This window comes from Equus caballus, chromosome 13, assembly GCF_041296265.1.
Source record: "Equus caballus isolate H_3958 breed thoroughbred chromosome 13, TB-T2T, whole genome shotgun sequence".
NCBI classification, from domain to species: Eukaryota; Metazoa; Chordata; class Mammalia; order Perissodactyla; family Equidae; genus Equus; species Equus caballus.
In genome coordinates, this window is record NC_091696.1 from 31,555,499 (window position 1) to 31,581,390 (window position 25,892).

A 25,892-nucleotide genomic window follows, 5' to 3' on the forward strand; every position below is an offset into this window, starting at 1 on the left:
CCTCGGATCATTCTTCGGGAAACCCACTCCTTGGTCTGGTGTGCAGGCTGTCCCCCAGTATCCACTTCCCTTCCTCTCTTGTATCATGTTTCCAGATGTGCACCTGGCACTCCCAGCTTCCCCTGCAGCTGGGAGGGACCATATGAACATGTTCTGGCCAGTGAGGAATGGGTGGGCGGGAGGGGAGTGTCCACCTTTGAGCTGTGCCTGTAAAGGGAAAGGGAGAGCCCCCCCTCGCCCAACTGGAATGTGCAGGTGGTGAGCTGCTGAGGTCTGTGGGGAGGAGGCAACATCTGGAGGACGGTAGAGCAACAAAATAGTGCCTGGGTTCCTCCATGACCTCCCAGAGCAGGACAACTGTCCACCACTAGAAGTGTTGTGTCACAGAGACATCTATTTTCATGCTGTTCAAGACACTGTTTTTTGGGTCTCCCTGCTTTAGCAGCCAAACCTGTACCCTAAACGATACACCTGGCGTGTGAAGTTCTCTATCTGGCCCCAACTATCTTGTCTACATTGATTCCTGTGCATCCAGTCACACACCCAACAACTGGGCCAAGCAGAACTGCTTCCTGTACCCTGAGTATTTGTCCTGCAGCCTGCAGATTTGTCAGTCCAGCATCCATTCCTGGGCCTTCAGGAGACACCTCCCTCATTTTCCTCTGGGGCCCATTTCCTCCCCCCACTCTCAGTCTACCTGTGACACAAGGTGGACATGTGACCCAGGTCTGCACAATCAGCCCATTCCATCCCTCACAACACACCCAGGCTCGCCAGTTCTGGGATGGGAATGAGACATCAATTCTCACTGAGAGTAGCCCTAGGACTCCTGCTAGAGCTGTGGGGAGGAGGTGCTCTCTTCCTGCAGGGGGGCTAAGCAAAAGGGAGGTATGCCAGGAGCTGCTGGGGACCACCCTGCCCCTAACACAGAGATAAAGAGAGCTGAGAGACTGAAGCAGAGTCCTGATGGATTTGTTCAGAAGCCCTGGATCCAGCCATGCCTGAAGCAAGATAGCACTGAAACTTTCTCTTTTTCACTTAAGCCAATGTGAGTAGGATTTATTATTTGTGACAGAGTCCTGACCCTCACCTGTGCCCTAAACTCTCCCACCTCTGTGCCTTTGCTCATGACATTCTCCCAAACTAACTGCCATTCTCCCAAATCTTCGCTATGTATCCAAATCCTGCCTACGTTTTGGAGACACTCTGCCTACCCAGTAGCTATCCACTGCCCTCTCCACCTTTACTAAGGGAATCCTGATTCTGTCAAGGTGGCAATGTGCCCCTTTCAGATGGTCACATCACTAGAGGCCCTTGCAGCTAGGGATGGCTGTGTGAGCCAGGTGTGAGTGGCTGGAAGTCTGCAGGTGGAGTTGCTGAGGAAGCCCCTGTTTTCCTGCTAACCAGGACTCACGCAGTGACATAGGATTTTTGCCCTTTATCCTTCTAGCCTTCTTCCTGACGGAATGTGGATGTGATGTTTGGAAGCAGAGCAGCCATCTCATGAGAATAAGGAAGAAAGCTACAGGCTTAGGACAGCCCATTGGAAAAACAGAAGGAGCCTGGGTCCCTGGGGGCATCAGCCACCAGTCCCTCCTGGCTACCTGGCTGTCTCCAAAGGCCTTGTTCATGTGAGAGAAAAACAAGAAGAGTCTTTAAGCTCCAGTGGTCCAGGGTCCATTACCTACAGCTGAATCCTAGTTGCTAATCCTCCTTTGGGCACTTGCCTTTTTTTTTTTTTCCTGAGGAAGATTAGCCCTGAGCTAAAATCTGTGCCAATCTTCCTCCACTTTACACATGGGTCGCTGCCACAGCATGGCTGACAAGTGGTGTAGGTCCACAACCAGGATCCAAACCCATGAACCCGGGCTGCCAAAGTGGAGCATGCCAAACTCAACTACTATGCCACAGGGCCAGCCCCTTGCCATTTTTCGTAGTTGCCTTAGAGTTGCTCACGTGTGGCGAAGACCCTGGGTTCTAAACTCAGGCAGACTGGTGCGATTCCTAGAACTCTGATGCTCATTCCCTGTGCAACCCTGGGCAAGTCACATGACCTCCCTGAGCACCACTTTCTACATCTGTTAAAGTGGCATCTGTTAAATGACACCTCTGTTGCAGAACTGCTGTGAGGATGACCCGCAGTGACACAGGCTGAGCCCTTGGCCTGGGGCTGTGACACAGAGTGCAGTGGGGCTGCACTATTCACCTTACGTGGCATCAACTCTACACAGGGGGCCAGGCTCCCCCTAAGTGTACGTTTCGTCCACCATGGCCTCTAGAAGCATGCCCAGTGTGTCATGTGGTCAAGCAAAGAAACTGCCACCTGTTCCAATGCTGGATTCAGAGCTGGCAGTGCGGGACTTGGTGGTCAGGGCCAGGCCCAGGGTGGCGCGAGTGAACCGCACAGGGAACCACGTTTAAGGAGGCCCTCCCTCTCAGTGCCCTGCACAGGCGTGAACCTGAGAGGGAGGGCCTCCTTCAATTTCTCATTCTGGGACTCCCCTGGGGCCCAAAACTAAGAGCCGGAAGAGGCCCACCTCCCGTGTGTGTGAATCTACGATGCAGCTGAGGCATGCCGATTCAGTCCATGCAAACCTTCACCGGGTAAAGCTTGGGGGAGGGAGCTATTATCCTGATGGCGAACACGATGCGGAGCCTACTGCCCTGCGGGACTCTCAGAGGTCAGGAGAGAACTCCTTTCTCCTCCACATCCACACCGCCCCACCCCATCAGCGCTTTCACACCAGGCACCATGTCACTTAACGCAGACCGAGCACCACTCCAAGTGTTTCAGGTGCATTTGCTCATTCAGTCCTCATGGGAACCCCAGGGGGAAACCGAGGCACAGGGCTGTAAGTCACTTGCCCAGGATCACACAGCTAGGAAGCCGCAGAGCCAAGATCCGAACCCTAGCAGGGTGGCTCCAGGGGCCTTCCTCCAAACCAGGGACGGGCCAATATCTCCTGTAAAAAGTAAACGGTTCAGGCTCTGTGAGTCATATGGTCTGTGTCACAATATTCAACTGTCCCATGGTAGCTCGAAAGTAGTCCTCGATAATGCCTAAATAAACAGACATGGCTATGTCCCCAAAACACTTTATTTACAAAAACAGGCTGTGGCCAGATTTGGCCCAAAGGCTGTGGTTTGCTGACTGACCCCAGTCCTTAACCACCATGCTATATTGCCCCCAACAAGCCCATGAAGATAAATGAGTCCAGCCTGGGTTACGGTGGCCTTTGGGGAGAACAGAGGGAAATTAAAGAATTTCCTGACATCATCTAACACTCAAGAAAGGAGTCAGGGGCTGGGCTACAGATCCTTCAAGGAAAAGATCTTGGAGAGTGTGAGGGGTGGAAACAGCCTGCTAGGGCACCCTCCTGTTGGACAGCAGGGAGGCGGAGGAGGTGCAGGAGGAAGGTGCTGCGGGACATTTTCCTCCTGGAGGAGACCCCATCACTTGGCGATGCACCCCAGACTTGGAGTGCACCTTGCTGTTTCTGGAAAAGCACGTTCTGCTCTGCCTTCCTCTTGACCATCAGCCTTGCTGCCCTGGGCTGCGGCTCCAAGTGTGGCCTCGTTGCCTCCCAGGCTTTGTCAATTTGTGCTCAGAGCGTTTCTTAGTGTCAGTAGCAGGGCCTGCGGAGGGCAAGCACTACACGGAATGCATAAAACCTGGGCTTCCAGGCCAGGAGGCTCCTGGGGGCTCCCCTGCCTTGGGCCAGGATGAAGCTGTAAAGGCCTTGACGATCATCATTCATGGCAGAGATGGGGTTTTCCAAGATGCCTCTGGGGAGAATATCCTCTCCCTCCTCCCCAGGAACCACGCAATGAAGCCCAAATGCTGAAACAGTGCAAGAGAAGGGGGGTAGAGAGGAGGGGCATGGAGCGAGACCCACTGGGCATGCGGCCCAGGCCTGGGGTGCAGCCTGGTCCCTCCTGGGCTTCTGCTCCTTCATCTAGCAAGGGAGGGCTTGGACTGGGGCCATGGACTCCATGTGTGCTCCATGGGCCAGCAGAATAGGCTTCTCCTGGGAATTTGTGAGAAATGCAGAAGTTCAAGCCCCACCTCAGACCGAGGAATCCGAGCCTGCATTTTCACAAGACCCCAGGTGATTTATATGCACATTCAAGGTTGAGTAGCGGGAGCTCAGGAGATCTGTGAGGTTTTGTTGTGGGCACTGTTATTTCTGCCTGTCGAGTGAGCATGCGTTCCCCTGTCTTCTGGTAAAAGCACCCTGGTTTTCTTTTAGAAAATTTTCCCCCCTTCCCACCCCTAATTCAAGTGTTCATGTAGAACTGAGTCCAGGGGTGGATGCAGCACATGACCCGGGCCTGGCCAACCTGAGCATTAGATCCCACTGGTCCACAGTGACAGGGTGATTGGTTCAGGGGAGCCAAAGAGATGCAATAGCACAGTGACAGAATGGAAGTTGGAAGTTGCTGGTGGCCTTCTTGGTACTACATAGAGTAACATGGAGAAAAGCAGAGTCCAGAGATGGAGAATGAGCCCTGTTTCATTGTCTGAGCACCTGGATCCAGCCATGCTTGAATTAGGAATTTCTTACTGGCAAGTAAGAGAGTTGGGATTACTACAGCTCTCCTGGCCTCTAATTCGAATTATCAACATGAGAAAGAGCTGCAGCATTCGGGGAGGAGAGCCCACGTGTGTCTCTTTCTTCTGCTCTTTCCCATCTTCCCTTTCCCCAGAAGCACCCCTCTCCCTTCCTAGGAGCTTAGCACAACCGCTCGCCTCACCAAGATGTCAGAAGACAGTTTGCAGTAGGCATCAAGGCACTTAATCAGCAAGTCCTTAGCGAGTACTGACTGCATACAAGGCTCTGGAAAAATGTCAAGATATAAAACATTTCAAAACCAATGCTCTGGCCTCAAGGAGTTCACACACCACACATAACGGAAGAATGTGTTTATGAAGCAACATGTGACAAAATTAATGTGGTCCAGAAGGAGTTTCCAAATGCTGAGTGGGTGCTGGAGAGGGGAATAAATAGTCAGTCCCTCCATCTGGCCTGCTCCCTCGCCCCAGCCCTGGGGAGGCGTCTCTGTCACTACTGGCATCCCCGCCCATACAAGCAGGCCCACTTCCCCCTGAGAAGCGCAAGGCTGGCAGGTTCCCACCCAGCCCCCAGGCACGCCTGCTCCCTGCCTCCCACCTTCACGCCCTTGCAAGGAGGATGCCCGAGCTCCTGGCTGCCTCCCCGCTTGGCACGCTGCTTTGCCCAGAGTGGGCTTTTCTAAGTGGCTGCTCTCTCCCGCCTACTCACAGCGCCCAGACCTGGGTAGACCCTTGTAGAATCAACCACACACCAGGACAGGATTCAAAAGCCCCGACACCCAAACACCTGTGTTCCAGTTTGCCAGGCCTAGGCCGGCTTATTTTGTACTCAGCCACACTCAGCCCAGTGTCATGCCCAGAGTTATTTGTATGTATCTGCCAGCCCTCTGAGCAAGCGTTCTGAGAGGTGTGCATTCAAGCTTAATGTCATTTAGAAAAAAAGCGAGGCTGGGGTCTGCCCTGGATGGTTGCACAGGTTGTGTGGTATGTAAGTGGCTCCCTCTGGAGGTAGGAGAGCTCTGAAAACCCTGACAGGCAGGTTTGGGGTGGGAAGTAAATCTACCTTATTTGATATGTTCTTCCCGGATTTGTCTGACCTCATACAAATAACAGCGCTTGACACACTGACAGTCTGTGTCGTGCAAGGTCACTGTAAAGGCTGATGCTTTATGGGTTGTTTCATTTATTGTCCTCACTGCAGGGGTTTTCGAAACTCAGAAGAGGAGAACAAAGGAGGGAGCCCCACTCCTTCCCATTTTCACTGTGAGCTTTCCTGGAGGTGCTGAAGCTGCCTCGCCCTCAACAGGAAACCGGATACAGCCACTGAGCGAGAACAAGGCCTTTGCTTTAATAATTGCAATGCGCCTGCTTCCAGGCCTTTAAGGAAAGCCCACCCCACAGTAAACTGCTGGAAGGCCAATCCCTTCACTAGCAATTTAATGCTAAGAGCTGATGACGTTCATCAAATCTGACAGCATTTTGGTAAACGACGGCTCTGCTGATTAGGCCGCTGTCCACCCAAGTATTACAAGGCTGAGGAAGCCATAAATCTTAATCCACTGAGAGCAGCAGAAAGATCTAAGGCTGAGAAGTCGGGGGAGAAAGGACAGTACCAACCAGAGCCCGTTTATCAGCACCAGCCCACTCCACAGTGCAGGCGGCAGCTCGGAAGCCCAACCCAGCCATCGCCATCCACATCCCTGGTCCCCCCAGAACTGGAGCAGCCTCGGAGGGGTTTACAGGTGGAGCAGGTCAGCCTCCAATTTGGATGACTCTGTGACCTTCTGGCCCAGGAATCCTTGGGCCTGTGGGCCTCAGGCAGCCCCTTCCATTGGGCACAGCTCTACCCAAAAGTGCTTCCTAGGTGCTGGGCTGGACCCCATGAAGGGAAATCTATTCTGCTGGACAAGGCAAAGGTATTGGGCTTGGTCAGGGGAAAGCGAGGTGTGGCTTGGGAGAGTTTAGGGGAACGCTGAGGAAAACTAGCAGGACAACACGTCAGAGGGTGCAGGGAGGGACAGGGAAGAAGGGGTGCTCGTGGGGAGTAGGCTGCGACCACTGCATCCCCTGCTGACCTGGCCATGGCCAGTGAGAATGCACCAGGTGACTGTGTGACCTGCCTGTCCCTCCTGCTGGGCATGGCCATATGGGAGAAACCCCAGGACTGGGACAAGGCTGTGGTCCCTGATGGGGTGGCTTTTGAGAATTGGCCACCACTAGCCACTGAGGACTCTGCTGCCTTGACCACTCTGCCAACCCCTAGCTGCCTCCAAGGACAGTGGAGCCCATCCAAAAGCATAAGGATAGAGAGACTTCTTCCTCTCTATACTGTAGACCCCAAAATCTGTCCCCACCTACTTTCTACCATGGAGGAACTTTCTACTCAACTCCACTTCTTGAGGTCAAAGGAAACCAGTCCAGCCCATCTTCCTCCTGGCAATAACAATAGTGTAGACGGTACATTGAGTCTACTTACTGTCCTGCCTCCAGCCTCCTTGACAGAAGCTAGGGGACCTAGTCCCTGCTCAGGGTGCAGCTCTGGGCAGGCAGCTTTGAATCAGCTGACTGGGCCCCCACCTGCAGTCACAGCCCACGAGAGCAGCAGAGGGCATCTCGTTCAGGCTGACCAGCAGTACAGGCCTTGACCCGAGTAACAAAGACAAGCTGAGAGAGTCAGATGGTCTCTCTCTTGGAAAATTTCAACAAATGAATATGGAGGACGTGAAATACTGTGACATGGAGAAGGCTGGGGGAAGCCGCATGACAAGGCTACAGGCTACGAGGTGGTGGAGCCCAGGGTGAGTGGAAGCTGGGGGAGAGAAGGGAGGCACGGAGGGGGCTGGGGACAGCTGGCAGAGAGAAGAACGCTGAGCAGGCTCCCCGGAAGCCCTGCAATAGCCCCACTTCCAAGCCTCTGGGAGCCACTGGGCCCTCTTGGCAGACCCTCTGCACACAGCAGCTGGGGAAGTTTTCCACAACAGGAACCCAGACATGTAACTCTCTTGTTGAAAACCCTCCAGAAGATTCCTCACGCTTAAAATGAAATGCAAACTCCTTCCTGGGGTCTTCCAGGCCCTGTGCAATCTGGCTCCCCAACAGGTGACCCCCGGCCCCCACGCCTGCCCTCTCCACCAGCATGCACAGCCACCCCAGCCTCCTTTCAGCCTGATCCCGTTTCCTGTTGCCCTCGCGGTGCCCCACACTGGGAGACGCTCCCGCCGGATCTTCCTGGGGCTGGCTCCCACTCATCTTCAGGTGTCAGCTCAGAGGTGGCCCTGCGGGAGCCTTTGCTGCCCACCTTCTCTAGACCAGTCTTCCCCAGACACTGTCCACGTCCTTCCACTCTTTCCTCTCCCTCAGAGTGCTTGTTTATTTACTTGCTTGCTTGCTTGCTTCTGGTCCTTTGCCTCCCCACCCACGCCCCGTAAACGTGAGCTCCAGGAGAGCAGGGCCTGGCTTGCCTCACGCACTGCTCTGACCCCAGCACCTGGATGTGTCCAGAACTCTGCAGACACTCAGTCAACGGTCACGGAGTGAACAAAGGATGGAATGAGTGAAGGAGCACACGAGAGGAAGAGCCCTGAGGCCTCCAGGAGAGCCACCCTCAGCATCTGCCCCTCCCTCCCCTGACTGCAGTGGCTGTGGCCGTGACCGTTTACCGACTGCTTCCTCTGTGCCAGACACTGCATGAAACGCTCTACTGACACTGGCTCACTCAGTCCTCACTCACTACCCTACCAGGCAGGTACCATTATCAATCCCACTTTACAGGTGAGAAAACAGGCACTGAGAGGGTTAGCAACTTATCCAAGACCGTACAGCTGGTAAGTGGTGGAGCTGAGCCTTTGAACCCAGGCTGCTGGGTTCTGGAACCTGTGCTCTTAGCCATTTCTCGGGACTTCTCTGTCACCTGCTGCCAGGTGCTCCAACCTGAAGAAGCAGACAACCCCTGCTGATGGACACCTGTGACACACATCATGCACACATCCCTACCCAGCAGCCCTAGGTTTCACTGCTGATGAACCCAAAGCTGTGAGAGGTCACATTGCCAGTTCCAGGGCGCACAGCTCGGAGGTCGTTTGTCTGACTCCAGAGTTCATTCTCTTCCACTCTCCAGGGGCCACAGGTTCAAACGCCCCGGTGAGTCTGATGAGAAATGGAAAGGTGGGGAGCCATCTGAGTGTAAGAGAAACAGTAGCCCAAGCATGGTAACAAACTGCAACTGCCACTCGGCCTCAGCTTCGGGCTCTGAAGGGAGTAGTGGTGCCTGTGGCGAACAGGAAGCCCTGTGCCCTGTCTAAAGGGGGCAACTGCTCCTCAGCAACTGCTAGTGGCCGCCTTACGGGAGGGCAGCCAGCGTGGGGGCCAGATCTTTCCATTTTTCCAGAGAGGTAGGAATCTAGAACTTTTAAAAAAAAATCTATAAAATCTTTTGAATTTAAATGTTAACAAGTGACTAAGGCTTTAACCAGTGAGTCCAAAAAACATTATTTGGGGTACAAGTTTGGCCCACATGCTTCAAGTTGTTAACTTTTGGACTCCACCAGGCTGGTGCTCCTAATGTTTGGGAACAGCTGTTGCATGCTCCTCCCAGGTTACGCAGCTCCCATGTCATCACAGGATCTTCCATGGCAGGAACTCAGCCTTATTAGATTTTTTTTGTTTTTAACCCCAGCCTTGAACAGTGCCTGGCCCATGGTAATAAATGTGTGTTAAATTAATGGATGATTTCTCTCATGACATGGCTTCTAGTCCACTCACCACTTCTGAATGCTCCCCAAAGGAGCGCACGTGGGTGGAGCAGAGTTGATGTGGCGGGGGGGGGGGGGGGGGGGGGGGCGGGGAAGAGTGAGTTGACCCCCAGCACCCATTCCACTCTCCTCCTAGGTTGCCTTTCTGTAGAGGCTGGAAAGCCAGACACTGTTTTTCCCAGACTCCCCCTCAGCTGGGGTTCTAGATGTGACTTAGGTGCTGCCCATCAGATGGCCTCATGGACAGAGAAAGCAGAAGCGAGGGGGGGGTGGGGACTCATGTTGGCTGTTTCTGTGCTGAGCACAGTGGGTTTTTCAACAATGTCCCACCCTGACTGGACGGGCTATGGGCAGGGTCCTTCTTCACAGAGTTGGCCCTAGCAGGCACAGCGTCACTCTGAAGCCAACCATTGTCCAGTAGCTTCCTGAACCTGGACTGCAGCTAAGGTGATGAATTCCTGAGGCTCATCCTCCACCTTCCCCACTGTGTGTAGCAGCTCTCCCAGCGGGCCCATGCTAGGATGCTGGGTGCCATTCCTGGAGGCCCAGCTCAGAGCCCATCCTCTCAGCAGCCCAAGGATTTGATAAGCCCCTGATGCCCTGCATTACTTCCTTTCTGATTAAAATAGCCTGAGAGGTCTCTGTTGTTAGGTACCAACTGACCCCTGACTGATACAGTGCAGAAGGACAATTACAGCCTTCATGGCCTCAGGAAGCCAGGAAATTAGCCGTGATTAGGCCTTGTGAAGTGTGGGACCACAGGGAGAGACTGGGGGAGGGATGCTAATTAATTTTAGGCCAAGTCTTTTAAATTGCACAGACTCTGGGGCCAGCTGTTAAGTCACAGTCTAAGATACAAATATGGCTCCTGATAATAGAAGGCACTCAAAACAACTAGAAGGACTGTCTGAAGTGAGAAAGCGGAGCAAAGCCTCATTAATGAGAAATTAACATTCATTGCTGGGGACAAAAGGAGGCCCCTAGGCTGTGTGCCCTGCAGGCCTGGCTCCTCAGCACTGAGAGAAGGCTTTGGGAGTTAGCTGGAGGGAAGACCCTCCCCATTTAATCCACAAATGCCCCTGCAGAGAAGCAGAAGACCACTGGGTTTGGAGTCACAGGTCCATGGTTCAAATCTCAGCCTACACTCCTTCCTCAGTAGCTAGATGACTCTGAGCAAGTCACCCTAACTTTCTGGGCCCCAATTTCCTCAGGAGTATAGTGAGGATACTTATGGACCTACAGGGTTATTGGAAAGACGGGCTGAAAAAGCATAGGAAAGCATTTACTGTAGACCCAGACATCTGGTACAGTGCAAAATGCTCAAAGGCACTACTTCCAAGCTTGGGGAACACAGCATTAGAAAGAATATATACACCACTGCTTAACCTCACCTTAGACCAAGCAAGTCACATTCCTCGGGGGCAGGGCCTGAGCGCTGGTATTTTAAGCCTCTCCAGGCAAGCTGAACGTGCAGTGGGGCTGAGTCCCACTGTCCCAGGCAAGGGACGAGTGACTGCAAGGTAAGGCATTAGGACCATACCGGCGAGAACACTAAGCTTGGAGCAAAAGATCTGGGTTTGAGTCTTGATTCGGCCACTTCTTAGCTGTTGACCTTGAAAAGCTCCCTTAACTTTTCTAAGCATCCATCTCCTCAGCACCCTTAAAAGTGGGAGGACACTGGAACTTACCCTATGGGTCTGCTGTGAGGGCAAAGGAGAGGAGTCAAGTGGGAGCTCAGCCCATGCCTGGTGCCTGGTGCGTGCTCAAAAATGCAAGCTGCTGGCATCAGCAGTAACCCAAAGTGGCATCTCAGGTCCGTGGGGCAGGGGCTTTGTCTTATTCATCCACTGAATCCCTGGCATCTAAGCCCGTGCCTGGCATATAGTAGGTCCTTAATAAAAACCAGCAGGATGAATGAGTCATCACGACCAGCCTGTGAGTCTGCCCTTGGACTCTCCTGAGTGGGGCTGGGCCAGCCCTATCAAGAAGGGAGGACCATGCTGCAGGGAGAGGGCTGGAGGCTCCCAAGGGCTCCTCCACTGTCTAGAGGCCTGTGCCATACAGAGAGGGCCCCACTGCAGTGCCCAGCCAGACCCAGACCCTGCCCATGGGGATTCCCACAGTACTGCTCCTGATTCTAAAGCATGAGCTGGGCCATCATCTTGACTCTGCCCAGGGTTTCCAGACCTGGTGCCATCCTCGGCGCTGGACTTTGCTGGGAGCTGTCCGTGAACTGCGTCTTAAAGCTTCTTCAGCTTCTTGAAACAGGGTTCTTCGTCCACCATCTGCACCAGAGATGAGAGAGGAGACTTGGTGAGGTGCCGATAACAAGCTCACACTCAGGGTAGTTTCCTAACTTACATCTAAAATGCATGCCGATGTGCCCAAAGTCGTCCACAAGAAGCTACTCAGTATGATGCCATTTGTGGCAGCCAGGCATTAGAAAACAAGCCAGGTGCTGGCCCCGTGGCTGAGTGGTTGAGTCTGTGTGCTCCGCTTCAGCGGCCCAGGGTTTTGCTGGTTCGGACCTTGGGTGCGGACATGGCACCGCTCATAAGGCCACAGTGAGGCGGCACCCCACATGCCACAACTAGAAGGACAACTAAAATATACAACTATGTACTGGGGGGATTTGGAGAGAAAAAGAAAAAAAAAGGAAGATTGGCAACAGTTGTTAGCTAAGGTGCCAATCTTTAAAAAAAAAAAAGAAAACAAGCTCAATGCCCAACAAAAGAGGCATGGGGAGTAAGGCTCAGCACCTCCATGCTATGGAATGAGAGGTGTAATAACGTACAGCTGAGCCGGGCAGGTCTACGTACAAAAGGAACAGCCACTGAGATACAGAAGCAGGGAACAGGACAGTGTGCACAACAGGCCAGCATTTGTGTAAAAGACAGGAGAGCAGAGGGATATTTGCTGACTGAGTAACATACTGCTGGTGGCCCAAGTACAGAGACTCCTGTTATTTGCCCCCTCCGAAACCGGGACCAGCAAAGGCCTGCTTCTCCTAACCAGAAGCAGGTTGGCCGACTCCTCCTCCATGAAAGCTAGGACAGTCATTCGATTTCCCTCTTTGCGCTGGGGGCTAGGAAACTCAAGCTAAATTCTAAGCTGAACTGCTGTGGCTCTCCTAGAGGAAGGTTTTGGGACATCATTTTGTCTCTTTATCCCTCTGTTGTTGTTTTGCCTTTTACTGTCTATTAATTGCCTAGGATCTTACCATGCCTGTGAAGCAATGAATTAGAACAACACAAATCAAGATTATTGTGCACCAGATGCTTTACATTTCTTATGTCATTTAGTCTTCCTGGAAAGCTGACAAGGTAGCCATAATTATTCCCATTTTACAGAAGAGGAAACTGAGGGTCAGAGAGGACCCAATTGCCAGAGCTCTCAAAGCTAGAAAGTGAGAGAACAAGGTTGGAACCCAGCTCTGCCTCGTTCCAAATCCTCTTGTAACCTGGTAGCACACTGGCCTCTCAGACACAGTGGCCTGCCTTGAAGGTCACTCTGGCATCCTGGGGACAGGCACCCTCATTAGTCCCATTTTAAAGAGGAGGAAACGGAGCATAGAGAGACAAAATGGCTTCCCCAAAGTAACATGACCAAATGGGGACCTGACTCCACGAGCTCTGCCATTTCATTCATTCAACCACTTAATGGCCCTATATCAGGCCGGCCACTGGGCTGGGCACTTTCTATTACACTGCACAGACTTTTGGTGCTTTTATTACAGGATACACGAAATCCGCCTAAACAATGAAGAGTGTGGATTAACTGAATCCAGAAATGAACAGTGGAATCAAGTATCACACAGGGTTAAGGACTGAAGTTAAGATGTGAGGTCTAATCAAAATTATCCTAGACATGTCCCTAAATTACTGGCACTTGAGACCTAGAAGACACAAAAGTCAGGAATTCACTGCTCCAGCCAGCTTTGCCCTGGGGTAGTAGAGGCCAAAACTGGTTTAAAAAGGAATAAAAAAGGATTTCTCTCTCTCTTTCTCACTCTCATGCTCTCTTTCTGGCCAAGTGGGTATAGTTGACTTGTACAGGTTAACTAGTTACTTGCCGGTAAGTTTACGTGCACAGGATGTGGCCCCACATCATCACAATTAATGAACAGAGCTGCTGCTTGGCCTGGAAGGGCCTGCGCTCACCGTGTGTGCCCTCAGCGTGGGAGGCACTTCTGGAGAAGTCGGCATGGATGGCTTTCCGCGGCGTCGTCTTCAGTTCAGAATTGGCCCCATTGACGTAGACAGAGAACCCCTGCTCCAAGTGCTCCAGTCTCAGCTGCATGGGGTCCTTGGTTCTCAAATGCTTTAATATCCTGGGAGAGAAATGGTGGCTTTCTCCTCAACATGTGAGCCCGGGCCACGGCCCACCCCACCCGACCTGGGAGACACAACTGCAGCTCTGATGGGGAAGCATCTCTAATCAGAGGCTGGGGCGGATGCCCCGCTGTTCTCTACAAACAGCCTCTAAGGGGCCCATTATGCACACGGAGAAGCAGCGAGGGAGACTGCTGCGGGCCCTGAGGGGTCTTTTCTGCTTTCATTCTGAGGCTCAAATGCACATTTGTACAAGGCAGGCACCAGTCCTTGCCGCGTCGTGGCTGGGACAGAAAGCAGGCATGTGTGTGCACTGCTGCCACACGGCCTGGACTTCCGGGGACAAGCCTGATTTCGAGCTTTTCTACTTTGTGGGCATAGCGGCTCTGGTCAATGTGTAACAAAGCGTGGTTTAGGGTCTCAGTCTTTGTGAGAGAGATCTCATATAACACACCTGTAAATCAGAAAGCATCCTTCGTCGGAGCAGTACGCTGACTTTTTGCTTTGGTAAATAAACGTGTCCTCAGACACTCACCCCTGACATCTCAAATGCTGTCATTTTATCCTCTGATGCAGTTAAAAACATACCAATGCAAGATTTGTTAAGATTAATGATACGATTATCACATCCTTTGGCTGAACAGGTGTTGGCCTGAGCATGGCAGGTCCCTAGTTCAGCTTTCTCTAAAGCCCACCTCACACAGGGCCTGGTCCTCTCCCTACTCCTGAAACCGCATCACCACAGACAGCTCACAGTGTCTTCTCTGGCCCCTGCAGTGCTGCTCCCATCTGACACGAAGCCCTTCGGTTCTCTACCGACACCCTTCCGCACCCCTGCATTGGCTAGATTTATCCCCACACAGGAAGAAAGACAGACAACCAACCACCATGGCAACAAGCGTGCATCCTCTTCAGTGATTAAATAAGTTCCTACCAAATTACCAAAGTGGAAATTTTAAAAATAATAGTGATAGTAATCACATAAGGGTGTATACAGTGTACCAAACTCTGTTCTAAATGCTTTACAGGGGGCCGGCCCCATGGCCGAGAGGTTAAGTTCACGCGCTCCACTGCGGCAGCGCAGGGTTTCGCTGGTTCGGATCCTGGGTGTGGACATGGCACTGCTCATCAGGCCATGCTGAGGCGGCGTCCAACATGCCACAACCAGAAGGACCCATAACTAAGAATATACAACTATGTACCAAGGGGCTTTGGGGAGAAAAAGGAAAAACAACAAATCTTTAAAAATCAATGAATAAATAAATAAATAAATAAATGCTTTACATATAATCAAGTCTCGTTATTTGCGGTAGTTATGTGCTACAAAGTTGCCGCAAACACTGAACTAGTGAACACTGAGCCATGGGTCCTAGGGAGAAATACAGGAGTTGGTTCCTTTGAGCCCCTGGTCACGACACTTTCATCACCTGATCAATACAGAGCCTTGCTTCATGTGTGCTTCTGTTTAAAGGCACCTGACTGAATACATAGCTGGTACATTAACAGACTCACGGCCAGCAGCATCGGCACTCACGCCTGAGTGAAGCTCATCCAACACACGTATTTTCTCTGTAAGGGACACCTCAGCCCTCTTGCGCTTAGGAACACTAGACAGCACTTCAGCACTATGCTGGGGGGGCCACGTTAAACAGCAAAATCACTAACAAAAAGCACAAGAAGATATACATGGCACTAAGTAGACCACAAAGAGGACACTTGTTTGCGGTATGAGAGCTGAAACAAGAAGGCAGAGTCTTCTCCGGTTCTACCTCAGCTGGGAATGCGTGTCAGGCAACTCAAATTGTCTGCCACTCTGCACACATGTTTGAAGGCTCACCAGAGCACTGCACGTATTGATTCTGGAGTTACAAATAAATTTTAGTGAGTAGGTGAATTTGCAAATGTGGAATCTATGAATAATAAGGCTTGACTGTATTAAGATGTTAATCTTTACAACAACCTTATAGGGCAATTACTTGTATTATCCCCATTTAATAGATAAGGAAACTGAGGCACAGAGGGGTTAAGTAACTTGCCCAAGGTCACAGAGCTATAACAGTGGCAGGGCTAGGATGCAAACTTAAGCAATTGGGCTCCAGAGTCTTCACCACAACAAAGACAACTTCTAAAGCTAGAAAGATGATGTTGAAATCAGCAAACTCAGACATTGCTGGTAATGCACAGAACCTTCTCAGAAGAAATATAAAAATATATGAAATGCCATATGCTTGGTCTTTGCGCAGTAAGCACACTCCAGCAAGTTGTTCCTGATTAGGAACAACGGTCAGCGTTTGGTTATTACAGACCCTGAAAGCAATCCAAATGTCCACCACTGGGGAAGTGGAACCTGGGATCTCCCACAGCCATTATAACTATGAAGAGTCTGCTGAAACACTGGGGATTGTTTGTGATCTGTTCAGTGGGGGATGAAAAAGGCAGAACAGAAATGGTACATGTGTGGTAAATGCAAAGTTGGAAAAAGTGTGTTTGTGGACACGGAGTGGAAGAAGATGAATGTGAACACTAAATCAAGTGTTGAGGTAGGGTGCTGCTGTTACGAGGGATCTCTTTGTTTGCTTTTTAAATGTTTCTTTAGCTAATGATACATCCATCTTTTCAAAAATCATGACAGGAACATTTATTACAGACTACTTATCTCTTGCCAGGCTCGGAAGCCCCAGAGACGCCTGATTGTTGGGCAACAGCACAAAACAGAAGGAAAACACAAGTAACTAAGAGACAATTTCCAAACACAGTCATAGCTGCACTCACTGGAGCAAACAATCAGGGCGGCGCAGTGGGCCCAGCAGTCTCCAGGGAGAGAGCAGGGAGCCCAGAGCCCTGGAGGCCCCGAGGCAGGCGGTGGGTGGAAAATCTGACCACCCAGGCAGAGAGCGCCTGCCTCAGCCTCCCTCCAGAGACTGCCCTGTCTCCTGACGCTACGTGGCAGCCCGCCACCCAGGATCCGGGGCTGGCACTCCACGTGCGCCGCTCTTTAAGCCCAATGATCTACGAAAATGTGGATTTATGAAATTGATAAACAAGGAGATAATTATTTAGACTGTGAAAGGAATCGCTAAAGGAACTCCCCTACTGCAGCTGAGCGCATCAGTAAATTCACGTGCCATCAAAGTGGGTTTTTTTTAATTGATAGCCTACTTTGCATAAAAAGCTGCCCTAGGCATAGGGGATTCAGAAAACTCGGATTCATCCCTGACGGGAGGAAAAGGAGCCCCGCCCACCTGCAGCCCTGTCATACTCTGTTGTTTTCTGTTTTGCAGCACGTGTCTCTCTGCCTCACACTACAGTCTAGTATCTGTTATCTGTTTACTCTCCCTCCCTCCCCACTAGAATCTGAGCCCCTGGGCATGGGGTCTACACTGAGTGCAAGGACCAGCGAGGAACACTCTGCATACCTACTTCCGGAACAAGTGGCCCCAAGGAACTCGAGGTCTAGCAGGGGAGGGAAGACACGGATGTGCATCCTAATGCAGCCATCACATACCTAATGCACACTGCAGGCATCACTTCTGTTCTATCCCATATTGGCCTTTGGGGTCACTTGCACAGAGAGCTCTTTTGCACAGAAGAGGAAGTGGAGGCACTGAATTAGAGCACAGGGTATCATGAGGGAGTGTGACAGGGGATATGACATACTTGAGGGCTGGGTGGTGGGGGCACAAGCAGGGACCCACGTGGTGGTAGGACGAAGCCGAGCTCACAGTGGGCGGCGCGTTGCTCATGGGCCTAACAGTGACTGGGTTTACGACTCAACTATCTCAGTGTCTGAGCACTATGGTTGCTGTGTGACTGTGGGCTAGCCACATGGCTCCTCCAGACATCAGTCACCCCAAGGGTCAACTGAGGGGCTCTCTAAGGGTCAGGAATTCAAGGATAATCCGGACGTCAGCTCAGGAGGAAGGCATGATTAACACTAAAATGATGGCAATGATGACGGTGAAGAAAGCGGACTTGGGTGGTGGGCTTACTGTGGACCTTCAAATACTTGGTCTTGCTTAATCCTTCACTGGGCCTAGGATTTAGGTCCTACCATTGGCCTGTTCTATCAATGAACTTGCCCAAGGTCAGAGAGCCAAGGAAGCAGCCAGGATTTAAATTCTGGTCCACAAGGCTCTAGAGCCTGTCTCCCAGCTGCTCCATTCTGCTGTTTTCTGTTTCCTTGCCAAGCAACATACCACAAGGGCTCTGAGCAAGGAGAGTTCAGAGGAGGGGGCGGCATTTGAGTCCCGCCTTGAAGGACGGAGAGGCAGAGGGCAGTGGCACAAAAAGCCTTGCCATTCTTCCTGGTACCTGGCGGCCCATGGGCTCTGGCATTTGTCCTCTAGGATGTCACCACCCCCATCTGTACAGCTGGAGGGTGCAGTGTGGAGGACAAAGCTCCACACTGGAGGCTCTGCCCTTTTCCCAGCTTGTACAACCTTGGGCAAGTCCCTAAACCTCCCACAGCCTATTTCCTCTTCCGTGAAACGAGACCAAGAATGCCCAGCCCTCCGTGGGTTGTCACGAGGACGGAATGGGATACAGGTTGAAGCTGCAGCTCAGAGGGTGGCCTGGGTGAGGCCCCCATGGGATGCTGGTTCTCCCCTTCCTTCTTTCTGCCTGAATCTCCTCCAGGGGCAGAGGGTTCACCTCTCTTATGGACATATTTTTAAGTTTCCCTCAAATGACCTTTTTCAAAAAACAAATAATACCATTGCTGGATTCTTCGATCTAGCCCACCCTCCACAATCTGGAGGTTGGTACCACAGCCGCTCTTGGCCGACAGCTCTTCAGACGCAGGGCCCTAATCTTTGTAGTCAATCCTCACACCTCAGCCCCTTGATCACTCCAGTTGCTCTTGCATGAGTCCTGTCGGGCACGATTACATCTTTCACGAAGCTGAGTGAGCAGAATCACTGAGCATCCTCTGGGAGGGTTTGTATAGGGTGAACTGGGGCTGCCACGCCCCCAGAGCCTCCCCCTACCCTTTCCAGGTCCTCGCTTAGAGCACATGATCACTTTCTGCTTCTTCTGGCATAAAGTCATAGGTGGCCCTGTGCTCACCTGCCACTGTCGGGGAGTTCCTTGAGGGCAAGGGCGGTATGGTGGACTCCTGTTCTTTTTGCCTACCCAGCAACTCTCCCCCATGTCCAAACATGGCCCCTCGGATTCCCTCTGGGCACTGCTCTACTCCTTCTCTTACTCACGTGTTTGGGTAAGACTGATGCCACTGCCCAGCTAAATGAGGTGGCCGAGGAGCAGCCAGCCAGCCCATGTCACCTCACCAGGCACAGCGGGTGACTGGCTCAGGGATTGGAACGGGGCCCAGCCAGGCCACCGGGAGCCCTCCTCAACACTTTTGCTAGAACTATTAGGAAAGAAGTGCTATCCTCCCTCAGACTAGGATGTAACTGTGGGGTTTCCAGTGGCTGCCTTGGCCACTGTGAGGGAAGTCCTTGCCTGAGAAGAATCCAACATGGGAAAACAGCTTGGAGAAGAAGAATGACTGATTTCAGTGACGTAATTTGAGCACCAGGATCCAGCTATACCTGAAGCCAGAGTATCATCCAGGATTTCAGTAATTTTCCTTGTTGCTTAAAATCCATTTACCTTGGGTTTCTGTCCCTTTCAACCAAAGGAACACTAACCAACAGTTTGTGCCTTCCTCATCACAATGTTCTCCTTCACACTAGTGGTAATGCTACGCACTGAGAAGGTACTCAATGAAATCCTACTGAATGAATAAAAGGATAACATCACCCAGCATCTTGTGGGCAGCTGCATTCTAGGCAGATGTCCCCTAAGAACTCGCCCCGATGATTGAACACCCCCTTCTCGAGTCACAAGGCAACTCAGATAAGCAGCCTGGTTTTCATCCCCCTCCTTTTCATCTGCTCAGTGTACAGCTCAGGGCTGGTTTTCAGCCTGGTCATATAATTCACAGAGATCTCCAAGTAAACTGCAATTTATTCCCATAAAACCCCTCCTTCATGAACTTTAGAGCCACTGGCAACCCTGGCAGGTTTCTCTCCTCTTGTTTACTTATGACATGTCAATCAAAACACAAATAAGAAAGGACAGGCCAGCTCCACCACTTCCTGAATGCATGGCCTTGGGCAACTGCTCCCTGCTCTGGGACTCTGCTTCCCTGTCTGTAAAATGGGTGCAGAAACTGTCCCGCCTCTTCAGGTAGCGTGCAGATAAAATGAAACAATGGAGCCAGATGCCTGGCATGTGGCTGGCACGCCAAAACAAGTGCCCTTCAGGCTCAACCTGACGATAGCTCGGGGGCACCCCCACTCTTCATCTGTCTCCATTTGGAGGTGTTGCTTTCTAGCTCTACCTTCTAATTTCCTGTCACCAAGCCAGCTCCCTCTCGGTGAGAACATGGCTCCCCAATTTTATGGCAACTCAGTTTTGATATATTTTTTAATTGCCTTTGTGCTGCAACCTTGTCTCTGGATATTCTCATATATGCTATCAGCTGGTACCTCTTTGATCACATACTTATTGATCCCTTGATTAATGAGAAGCAATTTGCTCATAAGGAACTCTGACACTCTCCTCCCAGACAAGTCGCATGTATATGATTAAACGATCACCCAGGTGTTTGGTGGCACCATCCAGCCCGCCAGAAACTGAATGAAAACATCCTTCTCTGTGGCATTAATGATGGTAAAAACCCATGTTAGTCTAATCAGCACAGGCCTTCAACTATTCTAGTTTGAGGTCACCCCTGTGATGGAGGGAGAAGAGCGCAGAGCAGCTGGGCACAGAGGACACTACCTGGCATTTCTGGCTGGTCCTGGAGAGTTAATCTATTCAGAGGTTCTCCACTAGGGGTGGGACTGCCTCACTAGGGGGCATCTGGAACGTGGGCAGGAGTTGTTGTCATAGATACTGGGGGTCTCAGTGGAATTCAGTAAATGGGCCAGGAGGCAGGGATGCTAAACTCCTACACGTGGGACAATCCCGCACCATAAAAACCTGCCCCATGCAACATGCCACCAGGGCCCCAGCTGACAAGCAGTGGGAGCCTAGCCAGTCAAACAAGGGCTGAATCCACATGCAGGACAACGACCCCAAGCTCATTTCCATAACATAGAGGTCCAAATTAGTGCCCCTACTCCCCTCCTGCAGGTCTGTTTTAGGGGCCTGCAGCATTCTTCCATTTGTTTTGTGCTTTAATTTGAATTAATTACCAACATTTTAAAACTCAGGAGATTTCACACCACAGATCCAGATTTCTAGTTTCTCCGGCAACCGTGGAGAATATGGACCCCTGGGCCCGTGTTGCTACAAACAAGAACTGGCCTGAGTTAAGTAGCTTGGGCATGAGAATTCCAGCTTCCTGAGAGGTTCTGGGCCTGCAGACAAACCACAGTGAGCTGAAAGTGACCTTCACAGCCCTGCAAAGGCACTGAGGACATGATGCCTCTTTCAAACCAGACCACAATGCTTTGACCTTGGTCACTAAATATTGCATCTACTGCAGGCTTTCTCAAGAACCAGCACTCCAGAGTCAAAATCAGTACTAACAACCTTAAACGACATATTGACCAATCTCAAACGCAAATATAAAAGGACTCCACCTTTACATAATAAGGCATGATTACAGGCTCAGATTTCAAGGGGCCAGTGAAGTCTGTAAAATCAGACTGGGCTATTCAGGTGACTCATGCACAAACCCTGCCAAATTCTAGCTTTTCATGACAAACCCACCTTCTCCCAGAAGAGACGCAGGGAGGCGAGAGGTGGTACTTAGACGTCGAACAGTTTGCTACAGCTCAATCAAAAGATGCAATTAAATCAGTGAATGGAGAAATAGGAGCTGGGACTGCAGATAATATCCCAAGCGTCTGAGTGGAGGCTGACTGCACCCCATCCCTATGTGAAACAGAGCCTGCATGCTGTTAATAAATCTAAATAGGATTTTTATTTGGCTAATATTAAGGGCTGCCGTCGAGCGGCTTCATCTTACCGGTTCCTCTGCTGAAGTAATATTAAATACTCATCATGTTTCTCATCAAAGTCTGTCACCATGTCCTTAGTGTAACCCTGAAATGAAGAAACAGAGCAGTGTGATATCGGAATGCAGGGAAGCACTTACTGAGGCCAGGGCACGGCGGCACACAGTGCGCAGGAGGCCAAGAGGCGGAGGCTGACCTTGATGAAGGCCCAGCTCCCTGGGCGCGTCACTCTGGTGACCCAGAGCCCCAGAGATTGTCTGATGGCCCAGTGGGTCTTGATCATATACAACTAACAATCTATGAAAAGGAGAAGGTCGATTCCCCAGTTGTGCCACTGTTTGCTCCTCCCATGCCCTATAAAATCAAGGGCTCCAACCAGATTTGGGCTTACTGTTTTCTCCACACTCATTATTTAGTTATCTCAATTGTCATAACCAGATGCAACTCAAATCAGTTGTTTAGGAGGGGATCTCATTTTTCTCTTGCCATTGCAAGAGAAATGCACGCTTTTTAAAACAATTCAGTCATTACAAAAATATATGACCCAGAGACTGAAGGCCCCTTTAGAGCAGATACTTGTGGCTTTGCACCTCCTCTTCTGGCAAGAGGGCTCTGGATATACTTTGGGGAACCATTCAGCCCCTTCTTTCAGGTCTCTGGCTTCCTTAGATGCCCATGAAAGGTCCTTTGTTCTCCTCTTGGGTCACATGACCTTAGCCTTGGCCTTGCCAATCAATTTCCCTAGGCACAAAGATTCACTGGTCCAGGGATGAGCCATGACTCAAGCCAGGCCATTGAAAGTCAGTCCTGGGACTTTGCTGATACTCTTGGGAAAAAAGCTGCTCTCTTTCCACTGGGGGGCTAAGCTGCTGAGATGTAGGCCTGGAACTGCCGGAGAACGAAGGCAATAAAAAAGGCAGCAGATCCGAGAGGTGGAGACAGAGACTCCTAATGACATAATTTGAGCCCCTGGATCCGCTCACTCCTGAAGAAGTATATGAACAATTTAGTTATTGCTTTAGAGGTTGCAGCTGAGTTTCTGTCATTTGCAGCCAAAAGAATTATGTGTCATATACCATAATCCAACCATTAGAGATAACCCCTAATAAAATTTTTTACAGCTTTATGTATAATAAACTACCTATATTTAAGTGATATAAGTATATACCAGTAAAACTCCCATTATAGTTTGATATATATTCCTCTAAATGTTTGTCTTTGTTTATAATATACATTTATACATATTTATAAATATACACACACATTCTTTTAAACAAAAATAGGATCATAGTATAAACAATACTTTGCCGTTTTCTATGTTTCTTAAATAAGTTTTTGCCAAGGAATGGATTAAAGAGATAATATCAACTTGGTTCTAGTCACAACTTACAGGGATTAAGTTTTAAATGGCAAGTAAGACATTTGTAATAGAAATGCAGTTTGTGTGAAAATCCTAACAATTATCATGGGGAGAAGAGAAAAAAAAGAATCTCCATCTTCTCTTCTTAATTTCTCAAAATCTGGCTTTAATCCCAGTGTTCTACCAGAATCCTAGCAAGGGTGACTCATAACCTCCTTAACCAAATACGCTAGCTCTTCCTGTCTTCATCTTTTTCAATTGCTCCAGGCCTTGGGGAACTGCTGACCACCCACCCCTCCCCAAATTCTCCTCCACCATCTTCTGCAGTTCTGAATGAGCCTCCCTTCCCTCCCAGCTCTCTGCCTGTGCCTTCTCTGGCTACCCTTGCTCCTTTGGCCTCAGATGTGGATGGTCATTGTCTCTGTCCATCTCACCTCTCTGGGTCTCTCTCCCTCTGTCTTCACTTCCCATCACAAGGAAGTGGCCCCCTGGACGGGGAACCCAGAGAGTCACTCCCGGCCCAGGGCTGACAGCCCACTTCCCCTTCCCCTTCCCTCTTCCTGTAGGACTCCAGGTTGTTGCCATCTGCTTACCTCTTTCCCTGTCACCCCCACTTTTCCTCCCATCTTCCTCTCTTTCTAGGCCCGCTTGGGGCCAGGATGCAGTACTCCCATCTTCTCTCCTGCCTCTTACAGGCTTTTCCTGCTGGCTAATCTGGCCAAAGAACCAGGAAGTGGGGAATAATAAGAAAGGGCGATATTATGAAATAAGAAATTTAAACAAACTAACCACAGCTGTCCCTATTCTCTTATTTCCCTGGCTTCCTAAGATGCCCAGAGAGGTCACTGTCCTCCCTGGGATGGAGCCCCCCCTCACCCTGAATGCGAGAAAGGCAGGTGCAGCTTTAGCTGTCCATAGTACTGGTTGCAGGACACTGGGTCTGGGGAGGATTTTCAGCTCCTTCCAGAATAACAAAACATGTATCATGCAGACAGTTTACATAGCGTTTCCATATACATGATCCTCCTTTGATCTTCACAGCAGCCCTAGAAGTGGTTATTATCACCCCATTTAAGATACAAGGAAACCCATCCCATGCATCTCCCGGGAACACAGATCCTGCTCCATGGCAATTTATACAACCATTCTGAAAGATTAAAATGACCAGTGATATATTACGGTGTGGAATGAAACAGTCAATGACATTTTTAGATGAAATATGAGACTTCAAAGAGGTCTCAGCTTGTGGTGGGCTGCCCCGGGCTTTCACGTCACATCCTCTGGGAACGCATTCCTTCGCCTCTGCCGGGAGGGAGATGTCATCAGGAACCCTTGAAGAGCACAGGCATATGTTCAGCCATACTGTTCACCAGCCCAGGGCTTCTCAAACGCTAATGTGCACACAAATCACCTGACATTGTGTTGAAATGCAGGTTCTGATTCAGGTGGATTGGGGAGGGCCCCTGAGCCTGCATTTCTAACAAGTTCCCCGGTGATGCCTGTGGGCCACACCTTGAGTAGCGAGGCCCCAAACTAGCCGGCTTTATTAGCCACCACTCACAGCACGCCCACCTCTAACCAGATGGCCTCTGAACTTGAGCTAGGAAGGACCTGAGCACAACACTGCCCTGAGTTTCCTTATCTGTAAAAGGGAGGTAGTCACAGTGCTGTCGGGGTTGGATTCTTTCCCTTGGAGGGTGAGATGTGGATTGGATATCACAGTGGAGAGAACTTAGCACAGGACCTGGCACTTACCAAGTTCTCAATGAACATTAGTTCCCTTTGCGTTCCTAGCACTCCATTATTTAAATACTGGCACTAGCCTAGCCCCTCGCCACCCCCACCATGCTCACTCCTACCCTGATGCCTTCATCATTCTATTTCCTTTTCCCAAAAGCCGCTCCATCCTCCTCCAGCCTCCACCAAATCCTCTCCAAGACCCAGCTCAGTTTCCAATGTCTCCAGGAAGCCTTCCTTGCCATTCTCGCCCCCCCACAGCTCACTTCAGCTCATTCTGAAACCCTGCAATTAGTATTAAATTATATACAATACAGTGTGAAACAGTATATAATTAAGCGCTAAGTTGCTAGCATTTAACTAGATATATTGCTTACTAATTACCTGGGGATTTGGAGACTTGGGGGTGAGCCCTGAACTCTGTTACTCACCTTCTCTGAGCCTCAGTTTCCTTGTCTGCAAAAGGGAATACCAATAAGGTCTACCTCACAAGGTTGCTCTGAGGATGAACTAGGAGAAAAGTGGAAGTAATTTAGGATCCTTTTCCTTCCTGTTCTTACTGATTCTCCAGCTGGGTTATAAATTCCTGGAGGGCAGAACTGCAAGGAAGCAGGGGGAACATCGCATGGGAGCCTGGAGTCCTGGGCTCCAGTCTTAGCCTCACCCCTGTCCAGCTCTATGACGAGCATTGCTCAGGCTGACTGAGCACTAACTTGGTTAACCCTTGTTACAACCCTGGTCAGACCCCAGGCACTGCCTCTCCCACACTTCACTCTGCTGAGGCCTTCTTTTCCTGTTCATAAAGTGGAGGCATTAACACTGAAGGCCCCCACAAAGGTGTGAGATCCTTTGTAAGGTGCCAAGTTTATCATCATTGTTTTCCAGCCAACATTTACCAAGCACTTACTGTGTGGCTGTTACAGATGCAATGAGAGCTGAACAAAAGGTCTGACTCAGTGTATATTCAGAAACAAACTTGCCTGTAGGCTGTACTCAACGACTCTGGCCCCCGGTTCATGTTGCATTCAGTCAAGCAAACACACATTAGCAGGGGTCCCTAACATGAGGGATAGCCTGCAGGGGGCTCTGGGAACACCCATTCAACTGAATGCACAAGGGTATTTTTCTGAGAAGAGAGTCCATAACTGTCATCAGATTACCAAAGGCATA

At 50.6% G+C, this 25,892-nt stretch overlaps 1 protein-coding gene across 22 annotated transcripts in view; it reads right to left on the minus strand.

The window, feature by feature from the left end:
* KATNIP (katanin interacting protein) overlaps nucleotides 1-25,892 on the minus strand; it is a 202,902-nt gene that overhangs the window by 128,439 nt on the left and 48,571 nt on the right. For 12 of the 22 annotated variants that reach the window (XR_011424298.1, XR_011424297.1, XM_023616083.2 and 9 more), the window contains 3 exons: nucleotides 21,637-21,713; nucleotides 13,485-13,654; nucleotides 11,512-11,609 (listed from right to left, as the gene is read on the minus strand). Coding sequence is in view for 20 of the 22 variants with exons in the window: in XM_023616083.2 (XP_023471851.2) it covers nucleotides 11,512-11,609; nucleotides 13,485-13,654; nucleotides 21,637-21,713 (345 nt within the window). In the remaining 2 variants the exon portion in view is untranslated. Of the gene's footprint in view, nucleotides 1-11,511; nucleotides 11,610-13,484; nucleotides 13,655-21,636; nucleotides 21,714-23,578; nucleotides 23,700-25,153; nucleotides 25,233-25,892 lie in introns of those variants that run through there. The other 10 variants (XM_070230860.1, XM_070230866.1, XM_070230862.1 and 7 more) reach the window with 2 other exon arrangements.